The sequence below is a fragment of the Amblyraja radiata genome, chromosome 3, assembly GCF_010909765.2.
Source record: "Amblyraja radiata isolate CabotCenter1 chromosome 3, sAmbRad1.1.pri, whole genome shotgun sequence".
In the NCBI taxonomy this organism is placed as follows: Eukaryota; Metazoa; Chordata; class Chondrichthyes; order Rajiformes; family Rajidae; genus Amblyraja; species Amblyraja radiata.
In genome coordinates, this window is record NC_045958.1 from 88,725,509 (window position 1) to 88,750,260 (window position 24,752).

At 44.4% G+C, this 24,752-nt stretch overlaps 1 protein-coding gene across 8 annotated transcripts in view; it reads right to left on the bottom strand.

The window, feature by feature from the left end:
• The window catches only part of ccdc171 (coiled-coil domain containing 171), a 244,842-nt gene that overhangs the window by 114,821 nt on the left and 105,269 nt on the right, over window positions 1-24,752 (bottom strand). For 4 of the 8 annotated variants that reach the window (XM_033018269.1, XM_033018274.1, XM_033018270.1 and 1 more), the window contains 3 exons: window positions 8,264-8,380; window positions 2,652-2,878; window positions 1,106-1,294 (listed from right to left, as the gene is read on the bottom strand). In XM_033018269.1, the coding sequence (XP_032874160.1) occupies window positions 1,106-1,294; window positions 2,652-2,878; window positions 8,264-8,380 (533 nt within the window). The remainder of the gene's footprint in view (window positions 1-1,105; window positions 1,295-2,651; window positions 2,879-8,263; window positions 8,381-24,752) is intronic. The other 4 variants (XM_033018276.1, XM_033018271.1, XM_033018273.1 and 1 more) reach the window with 3 other exon arrangements.

Genomic DNA, 24,752 nt, shown 5'->3' on the forward strand with positions numbered 1-24,752 from the left:
TGACTGTCGATCCTTTCTATGCCTCATAATTTTAAGTATTTCTATCGTCTCCCCTCAATCTCCAACGTTCCAGAGAAAACAACCCAAGTCTATCCATCCTCTCTTATAGCTGAAATCATATAGGCAGTATACTGGTAAACCTCCTCTGCACCCTCTCCAAAGCATCCACAGCCTTCCTGTAACGGAGCGACTAGAACTGCACGCAATACTCAATATGCAGCCTAACCAAAGTCTTATAGAGCTGCATCGTGTAGCTTATGCTCATCTTTTAACCTGACTCATAAGTCTAAAAACTGAAGACATTTAGTCTTAACACATGTTAATATTCTATCCAATCTATTTCATTCCAACCTACTTCTTCCTTAGCTTAAGAATTAAACCTTCTTGTCAAAAGGAAGGACATTATTGCCATAGAGGGAGTGCAGAGAAGGTTCACCAGACTGATTCCTGGGATGTCAGGACTGTCTTATGAAGAAAGACTGGATAGACTTGGTTTATACTCTCTAGAATTTAGGAGATTGAGAGGGGATCTTATAGAAACTTACAAAATTCTTAAGGGGTTGGACAGGCTAGATGCAGGAAGATTGCTCCCGATGTTGGGGAAGTCCAGGACAAGGGGTCACAGCTTAAGGATAAGGGGGAAATCCTTTAAAACCGAGATGAGAAGAAATTTTTGCACACAGAGAGTGGTGAATCTCTGGAACTCTCTGCCACAGAGGGTAGTCGAGGCCAGTTCATTGGCTATATTTAAGAGGGAGTTAGATGTGGCCCTTGTGGCTAAGGGGATCAGAGGGTATGGAGAGAAGGCAGGTACGGGATACTGAGTTGGATGATCAGCCATGATCATATTGAATGGCGGTGCAGGCTCGAAGGGCCGAATGGCCTACTCCTGCACCTAATTTCTATGTTTCTAAAAGAACTGTAGATCTGTTAGTGCCAATGAGTGGGGTAACATTATTTGTTAATGAGCTTCATGCTATTCAAAATACATTTTTATGTCATGTAAATTGTTTTGAGTCCAGAATGCCCAGAAAAAAAGCACGTTTTCATTTAACATTGAAAGATAAAGAAAAGCCAATGGTGCATAAAGTGAGAAAATGTGCACCTTGAGAGACTGTTTGAGGTCAGTCAGCTGTTGTTGAAGGATCTGAGCTTTGCCCGTTTCTCTTTTCAAGTCACTCACGTAATTTTTGAGTTGTGTGAGTTCCAAACGCAATGAACGCCGTTCTATTTCTGCTGCATGCAACCTCTGGGTAAACTCAAGGATCTGCTTCTTCAATACTTCCACGCATTGCTGGCAAGGAAGAAACAAATGTAACTTCCATTCTACATTTATAATAACAATCCTTCTGTGATGAGCTAACTTACTTTAACAAACAAAAACTTTTGAATTAATAAAATTCAACTTTCTACTTAAATTGTACTATTAGCATAATAGGGTTTGTACTGCAAAGTGAAGTTATTTGTTTTGCAATGGATATCACCATATCAATTAGAACAAATAGGACATGCTTTAAATTCCACACTTTAATAATTCTGTGGGGCAATGGGAATTATAGTAAATCACTATTTATTATATGTTTATATAAACTATACTATACATACTATTTACATTACAAGGGGCAGCATGGTGGCGCAGTGGTAGAGTTGCTGCCCTACTGTGCCAGATACCTGGTTTTGATCCTGACTACGGGTGCTGTCTATATGAAGTTTATATATTCTCCCCCTGATCTGCGTGCGTTTTCTCTGGGATCTCCGGTTTCCTACCGCACATCAAAGATTACAGGTTTGTAGGCTAATTGGCTTGGTAGAATTATAAATTGTCCCTGGCGTGTTGGATAGTGTTAGTGTTCGGGGTTTTCGCTGGTCAGCATAAACCAAACCAAACCTCAGTAGACATAGATGGCCAATTTGCCACCCTTTTAAGTGGAATTTCCTTATCAGCAATCTGTAAGACAAATTATTAATATAATCAGAACAACTTTATAATGCCACTGGTAGACACAAAATGCTGGAGTAACTCAGTGGGACAGGCAGCATCTCTGGAGAGAAGGAATGGATGACGTTTCGGTTCGAGACCCTTCTTCAGATATAATACCACTACTGGCAGTACTGCCTGAGTCCTGAAGGACATGGCTGCATGGTATGTTTCTGGATGCCCAGATAACAGCATAACAAAATCCTATTTAACTCATCCTCACCAATCAGTTTGTCAAAAAGCATCTAAAAAACAGAATGTCCATCAACTCCCCTTTTATTATTTTTCCACTAATCTAGATTGAGGTAATTTACAATTACTAATTGAACGAACAGCTTGTCTTTGGTACGTGCAAGGAAAGCAGAGCACTCGTGGGAAAGTCGTGAGGTCACGGGGAGGCCTTGTGGACTTCCACAGAGACAACACCAGAGGTCAAGATCAAACCTGAGATGCTGGAATTGTAAGGTAGCAGCACTAACTGTGGCACCACTGTGTTACTGACATTAACAGAGGTAAGAACAACTACCTCAGTTATTTTGTAAGTTAACTCACTTGTTCATATTAAGGAAAAACTTCAACGTGTTCTTCAGTCTAATACCAGAAAATTGGGAAACTCAAATTGATTTGAGTTGGTAAAAGTGTTAATCAAGAAAGACTACATTTTCATTGTTACCTTTATAGGCATGGTGACTTGGCATCCTTCTTTTCCTGCTCTTGCATTGACTTTGTATAGTCCACAGCCCAGTATTTGTACTAATGATTTTTTACGTCCACATCCTGTGAGTTTGTCACACCAGACCGAGACATTTTCCATTTCCACACTTAATCTGTCCATGAATTTTGAAAAAGAACTCTTGGCTGCATTTTCCATTGACCAGTTTGAAAGAAGGTGATTTGGGTCTAAAAAAAAAGAGAAATAGAAAAATAACCTTCCAAGTGACTGTTCTTTTATGTGATTATATTATTAAAATATCCACTCTGATAGTCAGATAATCCAATCTATTTGTGGGGAAAAATATAAATATTCTATTTCACATGGAACTTTATAACCATATTGAATCTCACAACCTCTGATATCACATCTGGAGTTAAGCTGTAATTTATCTTTTCACTCTGCTGCAATTAAAATTTTACTACTTAGAGCAATTACTTCTTTCCCTGGTGGAGGTCGGCAATTATCTTTCTCATAAGGTTTATGGCCTCACCACAATAAATGTGTTCTGCTCTATGCTAGTTTTGACTAATTCATATTAATAAATATATTTATAGAGATAAATAAAATTATCACTTGTTCACATATCCTATATAACCTGGATTTCTAAGTGGTTTTAATTTGAAAGAAATGTCTTCCCCCCTTTTTAGATATCAAGAGCCAAGAGTGTTTGATTCTCATATGTACCAAAACAGAACAATTAAACAATGAAGTCCTTACTTTCAGCAGTACAACAGGTTTGTAAACACAATACTCAATACGATACGATAGAAATATATTTATCCCAGGAGGGACATTGATCTGCCGACAGTCATAAAACACATAATAAATGAAATTAAAGTGACGAGGGGAAAGGATTGGATATGTGCAAAGATTGGGGGGGGGGGGGGGTGTGGACGGTGGAGGGGAGTCAATCTCAGTCTACCCCACGATAGAAGGGTGAGTTGTACAGTTTGATAGTCACAGGGAAGAAGTATCTCCTGCATCTCAATGGAACCAGTCTGTTGCTGAAGGTACTCCTCGGGTTGACCAGTATGTCATGGAGGGGGTAAGCTGTATTGTCCAGGAACTCCGCAGTTTGAGGAGCATCCTCCCCTCCAAGACCACCTTCAATGAATCCAATTCTGCCCCCAGGACGGAGCCAGCCTTCCTGATGAGTTTGTTGATCCTATTGGCATCCACGGCCTTCGCCCTGCTGCCCCAGCATACGGCAGCGAAAAAGATGGCACTGGCTACCACCGATTGGTAGAACATCTGCAGCATTTTGCTGCAGACGTTGAAGGAGCGGAGCCTTCTCACAAGTACAGCCGGCTTTGTCCCTTCTTGTATAGGGCCTAGACCAGTCCAGTTTACTGTCCAGGTACATTCCAAGGTATTTGTACTCCCTGGTAAACTGCACATCCACACCATTGATAGAGACAGGGGTTTTCCTCTCCTCCTAAAGTCCACCATTAACTCCTTAGTCTTGTCGGTGTTGAGCTGCAGGTGATTCAGCCCACACCACTCAACAAAGTCGTTGACTACATCTCTGTATTCAGCTTCACTCCCGTCACCGATGCAGCCCACAATTGATGAGTCATCTGAAAACTTCTGCAGGTGGCAGGAGTTCGAGTTATATCTTAAGTCCGAGGTGCAGGTGGTGAACAGGAATGGAGAGAGGACCATCTCCTGGGGGCCCCTGTGTTGCTCACTACCATGTCCGAGACGCAGTTCCGTAGCCTGACATATTATGGTCGTCCAGTCAGGTAGTTGGTGATCCAGGACACCAATGGAGCATCCACCCGCTCCATATCCAATAGATAACATAATCAACAAAAAAAGTTCAATAAATACAAAAAAACACCATAGCACAAAATAAAACAATGACCAAAGTCGCTATAGTGCAATCAAGACAGGTCCTAGTTTGAAGTTTAGTTGGAATTCAGTGTTCATTAGTCTGATGGTTGTTGGGAAGAAGCTATTCCTTCACATTTTTCACACCTTTTATACCTTCCTCCCAATGGTAGGAGTGAAATGATATACATTAAAAAGCCTAATCCAAATCTGTTGCTGCCAAACATCAAAATACAAAGATGATTGAATGAAGCCTTGTACATTCCACAGCACTAAGGAAGCCTAGAAAAATATTTTCTGCTGAAAAGCAGTGTAGAATAAAATCAAAGAAAGACTGCTTTGTGTTATACAAGTTGTGAAATGACTACGTATATTTGCCAATCACGTAATTAATACGTGAAACAGTGTTATCACGTATATTGATTAATCACAATTATACAATTGGTAAAATGTCATGATTCTTGTCATGGCCATGACCATGATATTAAGGCCACATAACATTTTAAATAAATAAAAGTAAATATATGTTGTGCTAATTAGCAACTCCTTATCCAGTTCACCATAATGATTTGTTTGAATGTTACTTTCAAAATTTACACCTGTAAAGACCAATGCTATTCTAATTATTTAAATATTAGCAAGAAAATGAAGAGGTTTTCACTGCACTGATCTGAAATGGTACTTTTAGGTATTTTCAAAAGTTGGGGTAAGTCTATAATGTATGATGGAGATCGTGATATATCCCAGGAGAGATAGTAACATTTAAACTGCATTTTAGAATGTCTTCTTAATCTCACTCTCTATTGTCTTCATTTACATATACAGAGAAACAGCAGTAGTTTTATTTCATTGAATGTAATGGTGATTTCCAGCAGAGTACACAATCATAGAAAATAGTCAGGTATTTGTGATACACTAGCTCACACCTACTGGTCGATGATTTTACTACAGCTGGATCAAAATATTTTTGTAGGAAGGAACTGCAGATGTTGGTTTACACCATAGACACAAAATGCTGGGGTAACTCAGCGGGACGGGCAACATCTCTGGAGAGAAGGAATAGGTGACGTTTCGGGTCGAGATTCTCCTTCAGACTGAGTCAGGGGCGAGGGAAACGAGATATGGAAGGGTACAAAGAGCATGTAAAGTGTGAAAAGAACAGATCAAAGTAGACGATGGTTAGGGAAATGTACAGTGTGTGGCTCATTGCTGGATGAGGGGAAGGTGACGAGGCATACAAACAGTAAAATTAATCAGAAGGACAGTGAAACTAGTAGAAGAATTACAGTAGGATGGGGAGGAACAGAGAGAGATGGAAAGCAAGGGTTACTTGAAGTTAGAGAAATCAATATTCATACAGATGCCCGTGAAATATGAGGTGCTGTTCATCCAATTTACGTTTTGCCTCACTATGACAATGGAAGAAGCCCAGGACAGAAAGGTCAGTATGGGAATGGGCGAGGGGAGTTAAAGTGCTTGGCAACCGCAAGAGCGTGAAGGCTCTGGTGGACTGCATTTTGGGGGTACCTATGAGACTCGGGCACACACCATAAATGGCAGTGTTTTGGGGACTGTTGAAAAACAGAGAGACATTGGTGTCCAAGTCCAATTTTTTTCTTGACGGTATCAGCGCAGATAGGTAACGTTTAAAAAGACATATGGAATATTGGACATCATTAATTGAGGCCTTGAATACAAGAACAGGATGCATGCCTGAATTCGACAAAAACATTGGTCAGATCTCAGCTGCAGTACCGTGTGCAGTATTTTCTCCAGTAAAGATATGATACTGCTGGAAAAGGTGCAGGGGAGATTCAACAGGATATTGCCTGGGGAGGAGTGTTTCAGTTATGAGGTGAGACCAGAGGGAGAATATCTGTTTTTTTGTGGAGCAGAGGAGATTAAGAGGGGGCAAGATTGTGTATGAAATCATGAGCAGTATAGATAGGTAGACGGCAGAAAACCTTTTAGTGGTAAATAAAACTAGAGGGTATAAATTTAGGATAAGAGGTAAGAGAATTAGAGGGGCAACCTTTTCATCCAGAGAGTGCAAATATCTGGAGTACACTGCCTGAGAGAGTACTGGAAGTTAATTCGCCGACAGTCTCAGATGACCACTTGAATAAATTGTCCTGAGAAAGTAGATGCCTGATAGAATGTGCGTAAAGTGTGATAAGTGCAAATGTGCGTTGATCATCGGAATGAACTAAGTGGGTCAAATGATCTATTTCTGTATTTTATGACTCCATGATTATATAACTATATAAGTAAGATTATATAAAGTAAGAGTGGCACAGTGGTGCAACGATAGAGCGATAGAGCTACTGCCTTACAGTGCCAGACCCGGGTTTGATCCTGACTAGGGATGCTGTCTGTGTGGAGTTTGCCTGTTTTCCCTGTGACCGTGTATATTTTCTCCGGGTGTTCCATTTTCCTTCCACATTCCAACGAAGTACAGGTTTGTAGGTTAATTGGCTTTGATAAATTGCCTCTAGTGTGGAGGATGTGAAAGAGATTTAACATAGAACTACAGGTCCACCACAGGTTTTCCGGCAACTGATGGTACGGCACTTCCCATAGACGATATCCGCGACTGACTTTGTGGGCCGGTATCCCGGCCTCCCAAGGCCATGAACTGAGTTGGTCTGGCAAAACAGATAACACGGCAAGCCTCTGGTACTAACTGTGCCAGAAAATCAGTGGTGGACCTGTAGTGTACAGACCTGTTTCCACTTTGTGCCTCTAAACAAGATGATAAAATGAAAATCAAAAACCTTAAGTGCTAGAAATTTGAAATAGAGACAGAAAGTACTAGAAACAATCAGTTTTGTTGAAGGATCTTTGACCCTAAACGCTAGGTTTATTTCACTTTCCACTGATGCTCTCTGACCTGCTGAGTGTTTCCAGCATTCTCTGCCATTTTTATTTTAGCAGCAAAACATGTTTTCACTTTGTTAAATATTCATCACCAAGGTTTCCGATTTTGTTCTACAATAAAGCTCACAATGCATGACAGCATTCTTTGCTGAGCATAAATTATCTGAACATGCAAAAAGTAGTATGGCTTTTATATTAAATACACTACTTAATTGCAATACAATAAATGCAATAAAATATTTCATAGGACATACGGTAGACAAAAATGCTGGAGAAGCTCAGCGGGTGAGGCAGCATCTATGGAGTGAAGGAATAGGTGACGTTTCGGGTCGAGACCCTTTTTCAAGATACATAGACAATAGGCGCAGGAGTTTGCCATTTGAGCCAGCACCACCATTCACTGTGATCATGGCTGATCATCCACAATCAGTACCCCGTTCCTGCCTTCTCCCCATATCCCTTGATTCCGCTAGCCCAAAGAGCTCTATCTAACTCTCTTTTGAATGCATCTAGTGAATTGGCTTCCACTGCCTTCTGAGGCAGAGAACTCCACAATTTCACAACTCTCTGGGTGAAAATGGTTTTCCTCATCTCAGTTCTAAATAGCCTATCGATTATTCTTAAACTGTGGCCCCTGGTTCTGGACTTCCCCCAACATCGGGAACATGTTTTCTGCACCTAGCGTGTCCAATCCCAATAATTTTATACCTTTCTATACAATCCCCTCACATCCTTCTAAATTCTTTCATATGACAGTCCCGCCATCCTGGAAATTAACAACGTGAACCTACGCTGTACTCCCTCAATAGCAAGAATGTCCTTCTTCCAATTATTCCTCAAAGTAAACTGTTTTCTCTACTTACGTGCTTTCATGATAACATCTTGTAATTCAGACATAGTTTCAACTATTGCAGCCAATAGGTCAGAACTTGAAAACCATCCAACAGCCTTTGCAAATTGGTTCTGCTCCTGTTCCTGTCCTAACAAAAATGTGACAAAATAACAATCAAGTACATGCTGTACAAGCCAGTCACACAATGAAAGAACAATGGAAAACATATAAAACAGTTGTGATAGAGCACTTTATAAAGTTTATTGGAGATGTGTGTGTGAACTCAATTTATAGAAAATATTTAATTTCAATGAGGAACACCCTATAGCAAAGGCTGCAAAGGAATTTCACTGATGTTTACTGAACCAACGAAAATGTGGAATTGCTAAATATTGCTTCAGTCCATTTCTTGCATTAACTGATTTTACACAGCCTGTTCAAAAATAATTCTCAAAATTCAACACAATCTTATCAGAACAGATTTTTACAAATAAATGGCTTTAAAACTGGTAATGGTGCTGTTTCTCTTCTCCTCAGCTGGGCAAATGAAAAGCAGTTATTTTCAGCAGTGAACATAAACAGTGTTAGCGATGAGGTATCATCATCAGAATAGCATAATTTTCCACAAATCCTATAATTTCCTCCATTCTTGCTCAAGAAATTAGCTCATATTGTTTTAGAGATCTTCGATTGATTGGCATTCTCAGCACAATCATGTTTTAATAGCAACACGGATATTCCCTTCATGTATGAATTTAACTTGAGTAGGTTTCTTTACTCACCTCTAGTTCTTCAGGCAGCCATGAAACTAAAACTAAACTAGTCCAATTATGTCACATACCCCATGACTCCCCAGATATAGTTCTGACCCACTGCTCCAATCCCCAGCTTCAAGCTGATCTCAATGTCAATTCTCAGCCGGTACACTGAACAGACGACCAAGGTCCCAATCTCAGTCTGAAGAAGGGTTTCGGCCCGAAACATTGCCTATTTCCTTCGCTCCATAGATGCTGCTGCACCCGCTGAGTTTCTCTACCTTTTATCTACCACCCAATCTAACTCTTACTCTGAATCTAACTGACACCCCAATCTGATGTGCAATCCCAAAATGCGGCCTCCATGGATCCTGACTACTGGTTTCCTCTTTCCCCATTGGACTGGGTTCAATCCAGACAACTCATGTTCTCTTTTGCACGCTCCAGTTTAGTTTGGAGATACAATGCAGAAACAGGCTCTGTAGCCCATCGAATCTGCGCTGACCAACGATCCCCATACACTAGCACCCAGGGAATATTTACCATTTTAAACGAAAGCCTATAAACTTAGAAACCTGTACATCTTTGGGGCATGGGGGGGAAACAGGTGCATCCGGAGAAAACCCACGTGGTCACGGGAAGAACGTACAAACTCCGTACAAGACAGTTACATGCATGGGATATGCATGGAGGAAAGTGTGTAGGTGGCCAGTCCTTCAGAGGTGCCAAACACATTGGCCTTTAACATTACTGGATTTTGTTGTAGTCACCGTGGACTGTACTATGAAATATTCATGTGCTTCTACTATTTCAAATAGGTCATTAACTTTAAATTTAAAGTTGAATGATTAAATATTGCCTTTCCAAATGATAATTTATTCTACCCTCAGAATTTTTTCCAGTGACTTCCCCAGATTGATGTGTAGGAAGGAACTGCAGATGCTGGTTTAACCCGAAGGTAGGTGCAAAAAGCTGCAGTAACTCAGAGGGTCAGGCAGCATCTCTGGAGAAAATGAAAATGTGACGTTTCGGTTGAGACCCTTCTTCAGACTCAGGGGAAAGGGAAATGAGAGATATAAATGGTGATATTGAGAGATATAGAACAAATGAATGAGAGATATGCAAAAAAGTAACAATGATCAAGGAAACATGGAGCCCACAATGGTCCATTGTTGTCTGTGGGCTTGGTGATAATGAATTATACAGACAATGAAACTCAACAGGATAACAGTGAAACTAGTTCGACAACTAGGGTGGGGGAGGGACGGAGATAGAAGGAATGCAATGGTTACTTGAAGTTAGAGAAATCAATATTCATACCGCTGGGTTGTAAGTTGCCCCAAGCAAAATATTGATCTTAGGTTCACAGGTCTACAGTTATTTGCAGCCTTCTTGAAAAGAGGGAATGGAATGTGCTGTCCTCTGGTATCTCACATGCTTCTAGCAAAGATTTAAAAATCTCATTCAGACCCCCTGCAATTTCTTCTGTTGCAGCCTGGGAAAAGAATTACACCCAGTCCTGCATATTTACCAACCTTCAAGCCTGCAAAGGCATTGAGTTACACCTCTCAATTTTTGGAGAACTGCACTAATATTCCACCTTCAATTTCACCAAATTCAAAGTCTGTATCCTTTGTGAATACCAATGAAAAATATTATTTTTGAAATTCACTTAGATCTTCAGGTTCTAAACACAGTTTGTCTCCGGACATTACTTTTTCCGTTTTTTCTTTTGCCCCTAATATACTTATAATTAATCCTATTGGCCAGTGACTTGGCATAAGCCCACTGTGAATTCCTGATTTCCTTTTTAAATGCCTTCCCACAGGCTTCAGAAAAAGAGGTGGAGTTGCAGTGCTAATCAGGGAGGCTGTCAAAAAAAGGACATACTGGAGGGTTTGTTTGCTGAGGCGATACGGGTGGAGCTTAGAAATAAGATAGGAATTGTACTAAAGGCTCCCATAGGCAAGCAGGAGAAAGATGAACATACAGTGTCCTCCATAATGTTTGGGACAAAGACCCGTCATTTATTTATTTGCCACTGTACTTCGCAATTTGAGAATTATAAGAGAAAAAAAACACATGTGGTTAAAGTGCACATTGTCAGATTTTAATAAAGTCCATTTTTACACATTTTGGTTTCACCATGTAGAAATTACAGCAGTGTTTATACATAGTCCTCACATTTCAAGGCAACATAATGTTTGGAACACAGCAATGTCATGCAAATGAAAGTAGTCATGTTTAGTATTTTATTGCATATCCTTTGCATGCAATGACTGTTTGAAGTCTGCGATTCATGGACATCACCAGTTGCTGGGTGTCTTCTCTGGTGATGCTCTGCCAGGCCTGTATTGCAGCCATCTTTAGCTTATGCTTGTTTTGGGGGCTAGTAAGTAAGTAAGTAAGTAAGTAAGTAAGTAAGTAAGTAAGTAAGTAAGTATTATTTATATAGCACGTTTTAAGTCAACTCGCATGGACACCAAAGTGCTTTACATAAAATAAATAATAAGTTTCCATACAAACCATAGAAAAAGGTTAAAAAATATATATTTTAAATGGACATAACACATTATAGAGTTCAACACAAACGTCCCCCCACAGCAGAATCAAAAATGTCCACTGTGGGGAAAGGCACCAGAAAGTTCTCTTCCTCTGTGAAACACCCAAGGTCGGGGCCCATTTGTGGCATTGCAGCCAGTCCGATAATTTTCAGGGCCCTCTTGCCGTGAAGATGGAACTCCGGCGTCAGGTGAAACATTCCTCAGCGGCTTGGAAAGTCTGGGACGGCTGCCTCCTCCCCGGAGACCGGGGCACTCGTAGTCTTCAGGCCGCGCTGGCTGGAACTCCGACCCCGGCGAACTCGATCCCAGGCTCCGCGGTGCTCCGAATCCAGCGCCGCCCGCGGCCGGACACCCGCAGCCTCAGCTCCGCATTGTTGGGAGTCGGCGGCCACAGCGCTCCGGAGCTTACCGCACCGCGACCCGGCAAGGCATCACCCGCTCCACGATGGTGTCCCAGCGCTGCGCCGCCACCGAAGCTGTAGTCCCAGCCGGTCCCGACAGGAAACGCCGCTCCATTCTCGATGGTAGGCCGCGAGGATGGGGCAAAGAAGCTGCTCGGAGGGATGCTGCCTCTCCGACCAGGTAGTCCCCTTCAGTTTTCTCCTCAGCATATAAGGCATGCTCAATTCAGTTCAAATCGGGTGATTGACTTGGCCACTGAAGAATGGACCATTTTTTAGCTTTCAAAAACTCATTTGTTGCTTTAGCAGTATGTTTGCGTTCATTGGTTTGCTGTAGAATGAACCGCCAGCCAATGTGTTTGAGGCATTTGTTTGAACTTGAGCAGTTAGGATGTGTCTATGCACTTCAGAATTCATAATGCTACCATCAGCAGTTGTACAGTGGCTTGCAAAAGTATTCATACCCCTTGAACTTTTCCACATTTTGTCACGTTACAACCACAAACGTAAATGTATTTTATTGGGATTTTATGTGATAGACCAACACAAAGTGGCGCATAATTGTGAAGTGGAAGGAAAATGATACATGGTTTTCAAATTTTTTTACAAATAAAAAACTGAAAAGTGTGGCGTGCAAAAGTATTCAGCCCCCTTTACTCTGATACCCCTAAATAAAATCCAATGCAACCAATTGCCTTCAGAAGTCACCTAATTAGTAAATAGAGTCCACTTGTGTGTAATCTAATCTCAGTATAAATACAGCTGTTCTGTGAAGGCCTCAGAAGTTTGTTAGAGAACATTAGTGAACAAACAGCATCATGAAGCCCAAGGAACACACCAGACAGGTCAGGGATAAAGTTGTGGAGAAGTTTAAAGCAGGGTTAGGTTATAAAAAAATATCCCAAGCTTTGAACATCTCACGGAGCACTGTTCTATCCATCAACCGAAAATGGAAAAAGTATGGCACAACTGCAAACCTACCAAGACATGGCCGTCCACCTAAACTGACAGGCCGGGCAAGGAGAGCATTGATCGGAGAAGCAGCCAAGTGGCCCATGGTAACTCTGGAGGAGCTGCAGAGATCCACAGCTCAGGTGGGAGAATCTGTCCACAGGACAACTATTAGTCGTGCACTCCACAAATCGGGCCTTTATGGAAGAATGGCAAGAAGAAAGCCATTGTTGAAAAAAAGCCATAAGAAGTCCCGTTTGCAGTTTGCCACAAGCCATGTGGGGGACACAGCAAACATGTGGAGGAAGGTGCTCTGGTCAGATGAGACCAAAATTGAAGTTTTTGGCCTAAATGCAAAACGCTATGTGTGGCGGAAAACTAACACTGCACATCACCCTGAACACACCATCCCCACTGTGAAACATGGTGGTGGTAGCATCATGCTGTGGGGATGCTTTTCTTCAGCAGGGACAGGGAAGCTGGTCAGAGTTGATGGGGAGATGGATGGAGCCAAATACAGGGCAATCTTGGAAGAAAACCTGTTAAGAGTCTGCAAAAGACTTGAGACTGGGGCGGAGGTTCCCCTTCCAGCAGGACAACGACCCTAAACATACAGCCAGAGCTACAATGGAATGGTTTAGATCAAAGCATATTCATGTGTTAGAATGGCCCAATCAAAGTCCAGACCTAAATCCAATTGAGAATCTCTGGCAAGACTTGAAAATTGCTGTTCACAGACGCTCTCCATCCAATCTGACTGAGCTTGAGCTATTTTGCAAAGAAAAATGGGCAAAAATTTCAGTCTCTAGATGTGCAAAGCTGGTAGAGACATACCCCAACAGACTTGCAGCTGTAATTGCAGCGAAAGGTGGTTCTACAAAGTAGTGACTCAGGGGGGCTGAATACTTTTGCATGCCACACTTTTCAGTTTTTTATTTGTAAATGAATTTAAAAACCATGTATCATTTTCCTTCCACTTCACAATTATGCACCACTTTGTGTTGGTCTATCACATAAAATCCCAATAAAATACATTTACGTTTGTGGTTGTAACGTGACAAAATGTGGAAAAGTTCAAGGGTTTTTTGCTTTATTATAGAGAGAATTCTTGTCATCAGCTGCGGAGGTGTTCCTAGGCCTGCCAGTCACTTTGCGATTAGTAAGCTCATCGGTGCTCACTTTCTTCTCCATTGGGTGGCGCCACCACAGTGGCTGCCTCACCAGCAGCTCGTCAGTCCTTTCGCCTTTTTTTATTTTTCGTGCGTTTAAATGTATGTTTTAATGTTTCTTATTATGTCTTATGTGGGTGGTGGTGGGGGGGGGAATAAAGGGAAACCTTTTTTCAGTCACTTACCTGGACGGTGATGCGTCTATTTTCCGTGTCGCAACTACGCACCCCTCGCCTACCAACTGGATTAGTGTGGCCTTTCCGACCGGAGACCAGCCCAGAGTTTCAGCGACAGGCGCAGTGCGGAATTACCATCGCGGAGCCTGGGATCCTTGTCGAGGATCGCCAGTGTTGGCGCTCCGATCGCGGGGGCTGCGTTTTGGAACTGTGGTCTGCGGAGCTTCTAGCCGCGGGTGTCGCGCTGACTTTAACATCGCGGAGCCTGGGATCTTTTGCCGATGAATCGGCAGTTTTAGAGCTCCATCCACTAGGATTGATGGATTTTAACATCGGAAGCCGTGGTCTCTGGTAGGAAGCGGCCGAATCGGGAACTCCAAGCCGCAGTGTGTTCCGATCCGTCCCGACGTCAGAGTTTCGATCATCCCGGCAAGAGGGTCTGTACATCGGGTCGTCCGTAGTGGCAACAGCGGAGAGTTCTATGCCCCGACCACGGGTGAACAAAAGGAGGAAGATTGACTGAACTTTATTGCCTTTCATCACAGTGATAAATGTTGATTCTACTGTATTGGATGATTATGTTAAATTCTATTGTGTATTGTGTTATTTTTATTCGTATGGCTGTATGGTACCTCAAATTTCACTGTACCAATTGGTGCATGTGACAATAAATGTGAACGAACTTTCTTAATGATGTTCTGAAGAGTTGATTTTGGTAAGCCTAAGGCTTGGCTAATGTCTCTTAACAGTTTTATTCTTGTCTCATAATGGCTTCTTTGACTTTCATTGGCACAACTTTCAGAGCTGCCAACTCTCACGCATTGAGCGTGAGATCACGCATTTCGCCAAATTCTTACGCTCTCACACGGATCACAAATTTCTCACGCTCTGTCGAGAGAAATTCTGTGATCAACGAGAATTTCAAAACTAATATCAACTGCATTGGCCGCGGGTGTTGGAGAGCCGGGGCGGAGGGAGGGATGGAGCGGCGGGGCAGATGTGATGATGATGGATGGGATTTAAATAGCGCCTTTCTAGAATACTCAAGGCGCTTTACATCGCATTATTCATACACTCCTCAGTCACACTCGGTGGTGGTGAGCTACTTCTGTAGCCACAGCTGCCCTGGGGCAGACTGACGGAAGCGTGGCTGCTAATCTGCGCCTACGGCCCCTCCGACCACCACCAATCACTCACACACATTCACACACAGGCAAAGGTGGGTGAAGTGTCTTGCCCAAGGACACAACGACAGTATGCACTCCAAGCGGGATTCGAACCGGCTACCTTCCAGTCGCCAGCCGAACACTTAGCCCATTGTGCCATCTGTCGTCCCGCAGATGTGGATGGGGAACCGGGGCTGGCGAGTGTTTGCGGGGCGTGCGAGTCGCTCGCTGCAGCTCCGGCCATGGAGCATTCTCAGTGCAAGCGTCCCGGGCGTTCGTCGGAAACGTTGCGCCGCTGCCGTGAGAGTCTCTGTGCAGAATTCGCCCTGGTGACCGGCATGGACCAGGCTGTGGCTTGGTGCATCCTGGAGGACAACCAGTGGCTGCTGGAAGTAGGTACCAAGCACTGGGTAGAAGCGGTGGAAGATAGTGGGGGTGGTTGGAGTAAAACATCCTGCTTGCCTGCTAGATTTTCACTTACTGTAACTGCAGGAAAAATGTTCCCGATGTTGGGGAAGTTCAGAACCAGGGGTCACACAGTTCAAGAATAAGGGGTAGGCCACTTAGGACTGAGATGACGACAAACTTTCTTCACCCAGAAAGTTGTGAATCTGTGGAATTTTCTGCCACAGAAGGCAGTGGACTCCAATTCACTGGATGTTTTCAAGAGAGAGTTGGGGCTAGCGAAATCAAGGGATATGGGGAAAAACAGGAAAGAGGTACTGATTTTAGATGAACAGCCATGATCATATTGAATGGCAGTGCTGGCTCAAAGGGCCGAATGGCCTATTCCTGTGCCTATTTTCTATGTTTCTATGCTTGAGTATATGGCAATAAAACTCGACCACTTGATTTATGAAGCATTCATGCATGGTGGAGGTATAATGTAGTCATAGAGTGATACAGTGTGAAAACAGGCCCTTCGGCCCAACTTGCCCACACCTGCCAACATGTCCCAGCTACACTGCCTGCTTTTGGTCCATATCTCTCCAAACCTGTCCTATCCGGTATCAGTCTAACGGTTTCTCGAATGTTGGGATAGTCCCTGCCTCAACTACCTCCTCTGGCAGCTTTTTCCATACACCCACCACCCTTTGTGTGGAAAACATTACCCGTAAAAAGTTACCTCTTAAAAATACTTCAAACAAAAAACATTAAAATCATACTTCGACAATGCACTAAAACATGATTTTAATACCAAATTTCAAAAAGGCCCTACCATGGGAACCCCCCTCCCACACGCTCCCCCAACTCCCTCACCGGATATCCCAAAGGCCGGTGATCAGTGATCGCTCAGCCCCCCCCACTTTCAAAAACGCTCCACAGCACTGGTCCTGATGGAGAGCACTGCCAGATGTGAGCGGGGAATGGGGCCAGTTGTCCGTGATGTCTGGATCCCAATGCTCAGCGCTTCGTTTCGGAGTTGGCTAATGTTATTGATTTGTAATTAGCCTCATTTGTAATTAGTTGACAAAACCTTAATTTATTAATCCGGAATATCCAGGGGGATGGGATAAGTGTACTATTAAAATGACATGCAAGAGGTCAAGCTGTCTGTCACAACCTGATAACCCATTATTTCCTTCAGTTAAATATTGGGAAAGTCGCACTATTGTCATTTGCCACTCAACTATTATGTTTGTTTACCTCACTGACTATTTATAATCTGATTTCCATGCATGAATACACTAAGATTATTCATGTGCTGCACCTGTTGATCAGAGCCTGGCTCTACTGTGGAATGTAATTAGGAATGAAATTTAGCCTAACCTTAATTAAAGCTAATCTAATTTAAAGCATAAATATTGCATTCAAGTGTAAGTTAAAAGACTCGCTATAGTATGCACCAGATTGCACAATTTCAAGCTAAAAAATGCAAAGGCTCCGTATCAATGGGAGGGGGGACACCCCACTCCCACACCGTCCCACTCCCCTCGGTCGCTACGCTCCCTCGGGCTTCGTCTCTCGCAATTTCTCACTCACAACTCTCACCCAATGTTAGCAGCCCTAAACTTTGCTCCTCATGTTGATAAACGGCAATAAAAGTTTCCAAAGGTGATGGAAAGACTGGAGGAAAGACAAGGTGCTGAGAGCTCTCTTATACCGGCATTAAGGAAGCAATTAAACACACCTGAGCAATTACAAACGCCTGTGAAGCCATGTGTCCCAAACATTATGATGCCCTGAAATGGGGGAACTATGTATAAAAGGTACACAAAAATGCTGGAGAAACTCAGCGGGTGCAGCAGCATCCATGGAGCGAAGGAAATAGACAAAGTTTCGGGCCGAAACCCTTCTTCAGTCTTCAGTCATAGATGCTGCTGCACCCGCTAAGTTTCTCCAGCATTTTTGCGTACCTTCGATTTTCCAGCATCTGCAGTTCCTTTTTAAGAACTATGTATAATTTCTGCATGGTGAAACCAAAATGTATAAAAATGGCTTTTATTAAAGTACTAGACCAAGTGCAGACCCCAACGCAGCCGTTCCCTACCCGTAGCCCCCACGGGAGACGTGGTCCTCCAACTCAAGCCGTTCAGAACTCATCAGTGCGGCTGTTTTTAAATGGCGTCTTTGAGGCGAGATGCGGGCGCCAGCAGCCGTTATGGTCGCTGGCCAGCAGGAGGCGACACAATGAGTGAATTGGGGGGGGAGAAGGATTTTATTAAAAATGTGTACACAAACACGACAAAATTTAATCAGGAGTGGATACTTGGAATGAAAAGTGAAATCTCTACCGAAATGGAAACAATCTGGGCGTTTGTGGGTCTGGAGTTGGCGTAGCAACGAATCAAAGGCTGGCACCCACAGGCTGGCAACCACAAGTCAGGCAGAAACACAGCCAGCCAGCAGCCACAGAGTTTTAATATTATATAGATATAGATGACAATCTGCACTTTAACCACATGTGATTTTTTTCTATTACAAATCTCAAATTGTGGAGTACAGAGGCAAATAAATAAATGATAGGTCTTTGGCCCTAACATTATGGTGAGCACTGTATGTAGACAGATTACAGAAAGAAGTCTTAGTGGGAGACTCTACCTTCCCCAACTTTGTCTGGGACATGTTCAGTGCTAAATGCTTAGTTATGGCAGAATGCGTGAGATGTATCCAAGAGGGTTTCATGAAACAGCATGCGGATAGTCCAACCCAAGAAGGGAACATACTGGGTCCTGTGTTGGGAAATGAGCCTGGCCAGGTGACCGGTGTTACAGTGGAAGAGCATTCTTCACATTTTTTGCTCTTGACTGGCCTCCCCTCATTAGTTCCCTGTGCCTGTTATATGCTTTTTTTAAAGTCCAATGGCAATTGATGGTTATCTGTATGATGTGGCGGCACCCGGTGGTTGGGCCACTAGCTACACGAACCCTCAGCAGTTGGTCACGTGACTGGGCAATGGCAGGGAGGAGTTGTCACAGTGTACTGGGGTGTGTCCTGGGATATATATCGAACCCTGAGACAACTCTCTTCTCTCTCTCTGACTTCGAGCTGACCAGCTTTCTTCTCTCTAGGGATGAGTATCCTTCCACCTCAGCAAGGGCTCAGCTCGAGCCCATGAGGCAACAGCCTTGCAGCAGCAATAACAGCTTTATGTTAGAGGACCAACATGCATGTATAACAAACCTATTATGCCTGAATAAAGTAACCCATTTGTTCACCACGTTTGGTGCCTCTACATTGGTGACCCAGACGTTCCAAAACTGAGATTTTGGATTTCCCGGAGCACGCAGCCGGCTATCAGCCATAGTGACCTGATGTCTGCAGCCAGCTCTAAGGTAATAGCCGTTATGAATGCAGCCGTCAACTCTGTGCTGCACCCGGACACAGCCTTGAGCCCCGCCACCGCGGTCAGCTACTTGCCTCCCGCCACTAACGTGCCTTTGGGCACCCACCGACACGGTCGGGCCGCTCAACTCCCACCTATGCCTGGTCTAGCCGATCGCAGGCCGCTTGGGTCGCCCGCCCGCATTCCGGGCCCACCGCAGCAGACAACAGCGCTGTAGCCTCGGCCCTTGCTTTCTCTCCCGCATGACCCGCCCAGAGCTGCCCACTGGGGCTGAGAGGCCACGACTGCCTCCACTCCCCCACCATCTGCTGCAGATTTTTTAGATTAGATTAGATTCGTTTATTGTCATTCAGACCTTTCGGTCTGAACGATATTTTGTTTCCCTGCAGTCATACATATAATTTAAAAAATGACAAAAACACACAATCAACACAAATTTAACATCCACCACAGTGAGTTCACCAAACACCTCCTCACTGTGGTGGAAGGCAAAATCTTAAAGTCTCTGTCTCTTCCCTCTTTGTTCTCCCTCTGCGCCGAGGCGACGGTTCAAACTCCGCGGGTGGTCGCTGCAGCCGCCACAGCTTCGGGGCCGAGTCGGGTCTCCGCTGCCGCTGCCTCCGCCACAGATCCGAGGCCGAGTCGGGTCTCCGCCACCGCTGCCTTCGCCACAGCTCCGAGGCAGAGTTGGGTCTCTGCTACCGCTGCCTCCGCCACAGCTCCGAGGCCGAGTCGGGTCTCCGCTGCCGCTGCCTCCGCCACAGCTTCGGGGCCGAGTCGGGTCTCCGCCGCCTCCACCACAGCTTCGGGGCCGAGTCGGGTCTCCGCTGTCTCCGCCACAGCTTCGGGGCCGAGTCGGGACTCCGCTGCCACTGCTGCTGCCGCTGCCACAGCTCCAGGGCCGAGTCGGGTCTCCGCTGCTGCTGCCGCTGCTCCAGCTCCGATGCCGCCAGCTCCGCCATTAGGCCTCGGCGCAGACGAAGACGGGGACGGGGAATACGACCGAAGAAAAAGTCGCATCCCCCGAAGGAAGAGACCAAAACATGTTTCTCCAACCCCACCCACACACATACACAACTTAATAAAACAAAATTAACTAAAACATGACAAGGAACAAAAAGAAAGAAAAAAACCAGACGGACTGCAGGTGAGCCGCAGCTGTTAAGCCAGCGCCATCTGGAGCTGCAAGTGTAGCAGCTCCACGACCCCAGCATCACCGATGCCCGCCCGACGGCCCCGGGAGCGGGGAAAGAGCAGGCCCGCCAATTACCCCGTCAGCCGCTGTTCAAGGTCTAGCGTCCCGATAGAGCGGGCCTACCTGGTGCGGCTGCCGAAAGACGTCCTCACCGGCGCGGACCCCGAAGATCCCTGGGCGCTGGCTGCCCGTCCGGCCCAGCAGCGGGGTGGAGCCTCGGCCAGTCGTGAGTCTGCGGTCCCGCGACGGATTCCTCGGCAGCTTCCAGCCTCCACCGAGGGTGCGGCCAGTCTCCGACGGCATCGGCGATGGTGGGTGGAGTCCCTACCGGCAGCGGTGGGGCAAGGCCTGTCAATGCCGGCCGCCCTGCACACATCTTGAATCGCCTGTAAAATGGGCGCTGGGGCCTACTGCCACATGGCTGCCGCCCCGACTGCAAAATGGCCACCGCGTCTGGCCAGAAGCGACGATCGACCTGCTGACCGCCGTCAACAGCGCCACCTCTGGTCGAGTGGCGACTCTGCAGCCCGTCCGCCGACAACAGCGCCACCTCTGGTCGTTTGGCGTCACTACAATTTCCAGTGTCAAGCACAGCTTCTTCTCAGAGTACATTTATTTGGTCAATTCGAACCATAGAACTCCTCGGCATCTGACCACTTTGGACTTTGATGTATCTTTGCAGTGTGCTCACTAGTTTTTTTTCCCCCATTGTATAGTGTAATCACCTAGCTTAATATTACTATTAGTTTCTTGTTGTTGTATTTGCATTGTTGCTGCCGTCTTTCTCAGGTCACCATCCCCTGCTGGTCAACGTGACTGGTCTATACCTCGTCCGTCCCTGCGGTTTTTATGGTGGTCTCCTTGCACCCCTCGCCATACCTCGGGATGGCCCACAGCCGGAGCGTTGACTGCGCCCGCGGGCCCCACCGTCCCGACCCACAGCTGGGGTGCCCCCGACCCACAACAGGAGCCGCCCTCGATCATGCTTGCGCACCTTCCGGTAGAAGGGGAGCGCGCTCCATCCCTTTTCGACGTCTGCCCTCACGGTCTGCCTGTTAGTTTACGAGTCAGGCTGCCGCGTTTAGTCGGCCTGCTCGTTTTCCTACCTCTGGTTCTTGGGGGGGGGGGGATCCTGTGGCTGCACCCGGAGGTTGGGCCACTAAGTACATGAACCCTCAGCAGTCGGTCACGTGACTGGACAATGGCAGGGAGGAGTTGTCACGGGGAACAGGGGTGTGTCCTGGGATATATAACGAACCCTGGGACAACTCTCTTCTCTCTCTCTGACTTCGAGCTGACCAGCTCTCTTCTCTCTAGGGGCGAGTATCCTTCCACCTCAGCAGGGGCTCAGCTCGAGCCCACGAGGCAACAGCCTCGCAGCAGCAACAACAACTTTATGTTAGAGGACCAACGTGCATGTATAACAAACCTTTTATGCCTGAACTTTAGTAACCCATTTGTTCACCTCGTTTGGTGCCTCTACAATGAACAATTTTCAGCAATTTCAAAAGGAACCTGGCTAAACTTCAGAAATCGGAAGGATCAAGCATACAACAATGGGCAATGTCTAGATGACCCCAAGCCAGCATGATTGCGGGGAAAAAAGATATCAAAGCAATCACCAAAGCTGCATATTTATTTTTATTGTAACCTAAATGATTTCTAAGATTTCCATTGTTAATTAGATCTCATCTAGTGTAACAAATATTCACTTACAATTATATGATGACTTTACATGGAAGTGCATAGAAATACTGAATCATGCTCGGGTATAAATCTAAAAAATTGCCTGAACTTAATACTCAATCTTTTAAGTTTAAATATTTTCAATGAGCAATTTTAAGATTCTTGGCACTTTGTCAAACCTGGAAACTGACATGTAGCTGATGCCCAAATTGCTTTAAATTCATCATAGGAAAATGTCAAGTATATAATTTTAACAATAACCATAGATTAATTGGCACAATTCTAATAAAGAGGTAGGTAGAGAGAAACCTGCATAATTAGAGTCACTGAGTCATAAGGCATGGAAATAGGCCCTTCGGCCCCCAACTCGTGCACAGAACAAAATGCCCCATCCATTCTTTGATGGAAACAGAACAGATTAAGAATGCATTTAAACAAATGATATCCAGGGCTTCATGAGTGCAGCAGAAAAACATAAAAACAAGGAGGTCAAATTGCTTCTTTATAAAACACTAGCTAAACTATTATTGCTCGAGCATTTAAATTAGAACATTTTCAATAATGCAACCACAGAAGTGGATGCTGCAATATTACATTCACTTCATGTCACTGTCTTTGAGAAGATACAGAAGGATTTAAAGTCAGAGTTGTCTGAATAGGTAAAAACATTTACTGTCCTCCAGTTATTCGACACCTCACACCGTTGTCTAGAGGAAATTAAAAAATCTATCTTAGAGGTCCAGCAATCTCCTCCCTTGTCTTTGATAGGAGCATGGAATACAGCTGATTGGGCCTAAGGAACTTTGCCAACTTGATGCACTCTAAAACATCTAATGCCTCCTCATATTCAGGAGTATATCATCACTCCTCTCCCTGAACTCTCCATTTTTAGTCTCTGTGAATGCAGATGAGAAGTATTCATATGCCTGCACCCATATCCTTTGGCTTCAAACAATTTGCTCCTCTGGACCCAAAAGGGACCTACTCAGGCAGGTAGGCAGTGAAGAAAGCTAATGGCATGTTGGCCGTCATATTGAGAGGATTTGAGTTTAGAAGTTTAGCAGTTGTATAGGACCCTGGTGAGACCACACCTGGAGTATTGTGTGTAATTTTGGTCTCCTAATTTGAGGAAGGACATTCTTGCTATTGAGAGAGTGCAGCATAGGTTCACCAGGTTAATTCCAGGGATAGCGGGACTGACATATGATGAAAGAATGGGTCGACTGGGCTTGTATTCATTGCAATTTAGAAGGATGAGAACATATACAATTCTTAAAGGATTGGAGAGGCTAGATGCAGGAAAAACGTTCCTGATGTTGGGGGAGTCCAGAACCAGGGGGTCCCAGTTTAAGAATAAGCAGAAGACCATTTAGGACTGAGATGAGAAAAAACTTCTTCACCCAGAGAGTTGTGAATCTGTGGAATTCTCTGCCACAGAAGGCAGTGGAGGCTAATTCACTCGATGTTTTCAAGAGTTAGATTTAGCTCTTAGGGCTAAAGGAATCAAGGGATATGGGGAAAAAGCAGGAATGGAGTACTGATTTTCGATGATCAGCCATGATCATATTGAATGGCGGTGCTGGCTCGAAAGGCCGAATGGCCTACTCCTGCACCTATTTTTCTATGTTACTCGTTTTCACTCATTTACCTTTTGGTCCCAACAATATATACAATACAACATTATACAATACCTTGAGATTACTTTTAATCTTGTCTGCCAATTGTCTCCTTTTTTGCCCTTATTTCTTTATTAAGTACTCTACTATAATGCTCAAGAGATTCTGCTATTTTCAGTTACCTATACATGTCTTGTCCTTTCTTTTCTACATAAATTCCTCAATGTCTCTTATCATCCACGGCGCCTTATTCTTGCCATCCTTACCTTTCACACGTACGCGAACACGATGACCCCGAAACGTCACCGTCCCCCTTATATAATCATCTCAAATTTTAGATGCTGTTCTACCTGCAAGCAGATGTTCCCAATCTACTTTCAGCAGGTCTTGTGCTATTGAAATCATCTCATTTAGGAGCTTAGCTTGTAGACCATCTTTATCCCTTTACATAACTACCTTGAAACTTACAGAATTACGATCACCATCTCTGTAATGTGTGCAGTTCTGATTGATACACTGTTGGAAGGCTATGGAGGCTTTGTGGAAGATGCAGTAGAGGCTTACCAGGAATGGATTGGAGTGTATTAGCTATGAGGAGAGGTTGGAAAAGATGGAATGTTTTCCCTGAAACGTCAGAGGCTGAGGCTTGACGTGATACAAGTATATAAAATTATGAGAGACATCGATAGGGTAGAGATTCAGAATCTTTTTCACCTGGTGGAAATGTCATATATTCAAGGGCATAGCTTGAAGGCAAGACGTGCAAAGTTTAAAGAAGATGTCCAGGACATTTATGTTCAACACAGAGTTTTATGTGCCTGGATCACACTGCCAGTGAGGTTGTTGAGTCAAACAGCATGGAAACAGGTACTTCAGCACAACTGGTCCATGCCGACCAGCATGCACCATCCACAATAGAACCACCAGCCTGCATTTGGCCTATATCCTTCAAAACCTATCCTATCTATGTTCCTGTCTAAATGCTTCTTAAATGTTGTGATAGTACCTCAACTACCTCCTCTGACAGCTCGTTCCATACGCCTACCAACCTTTG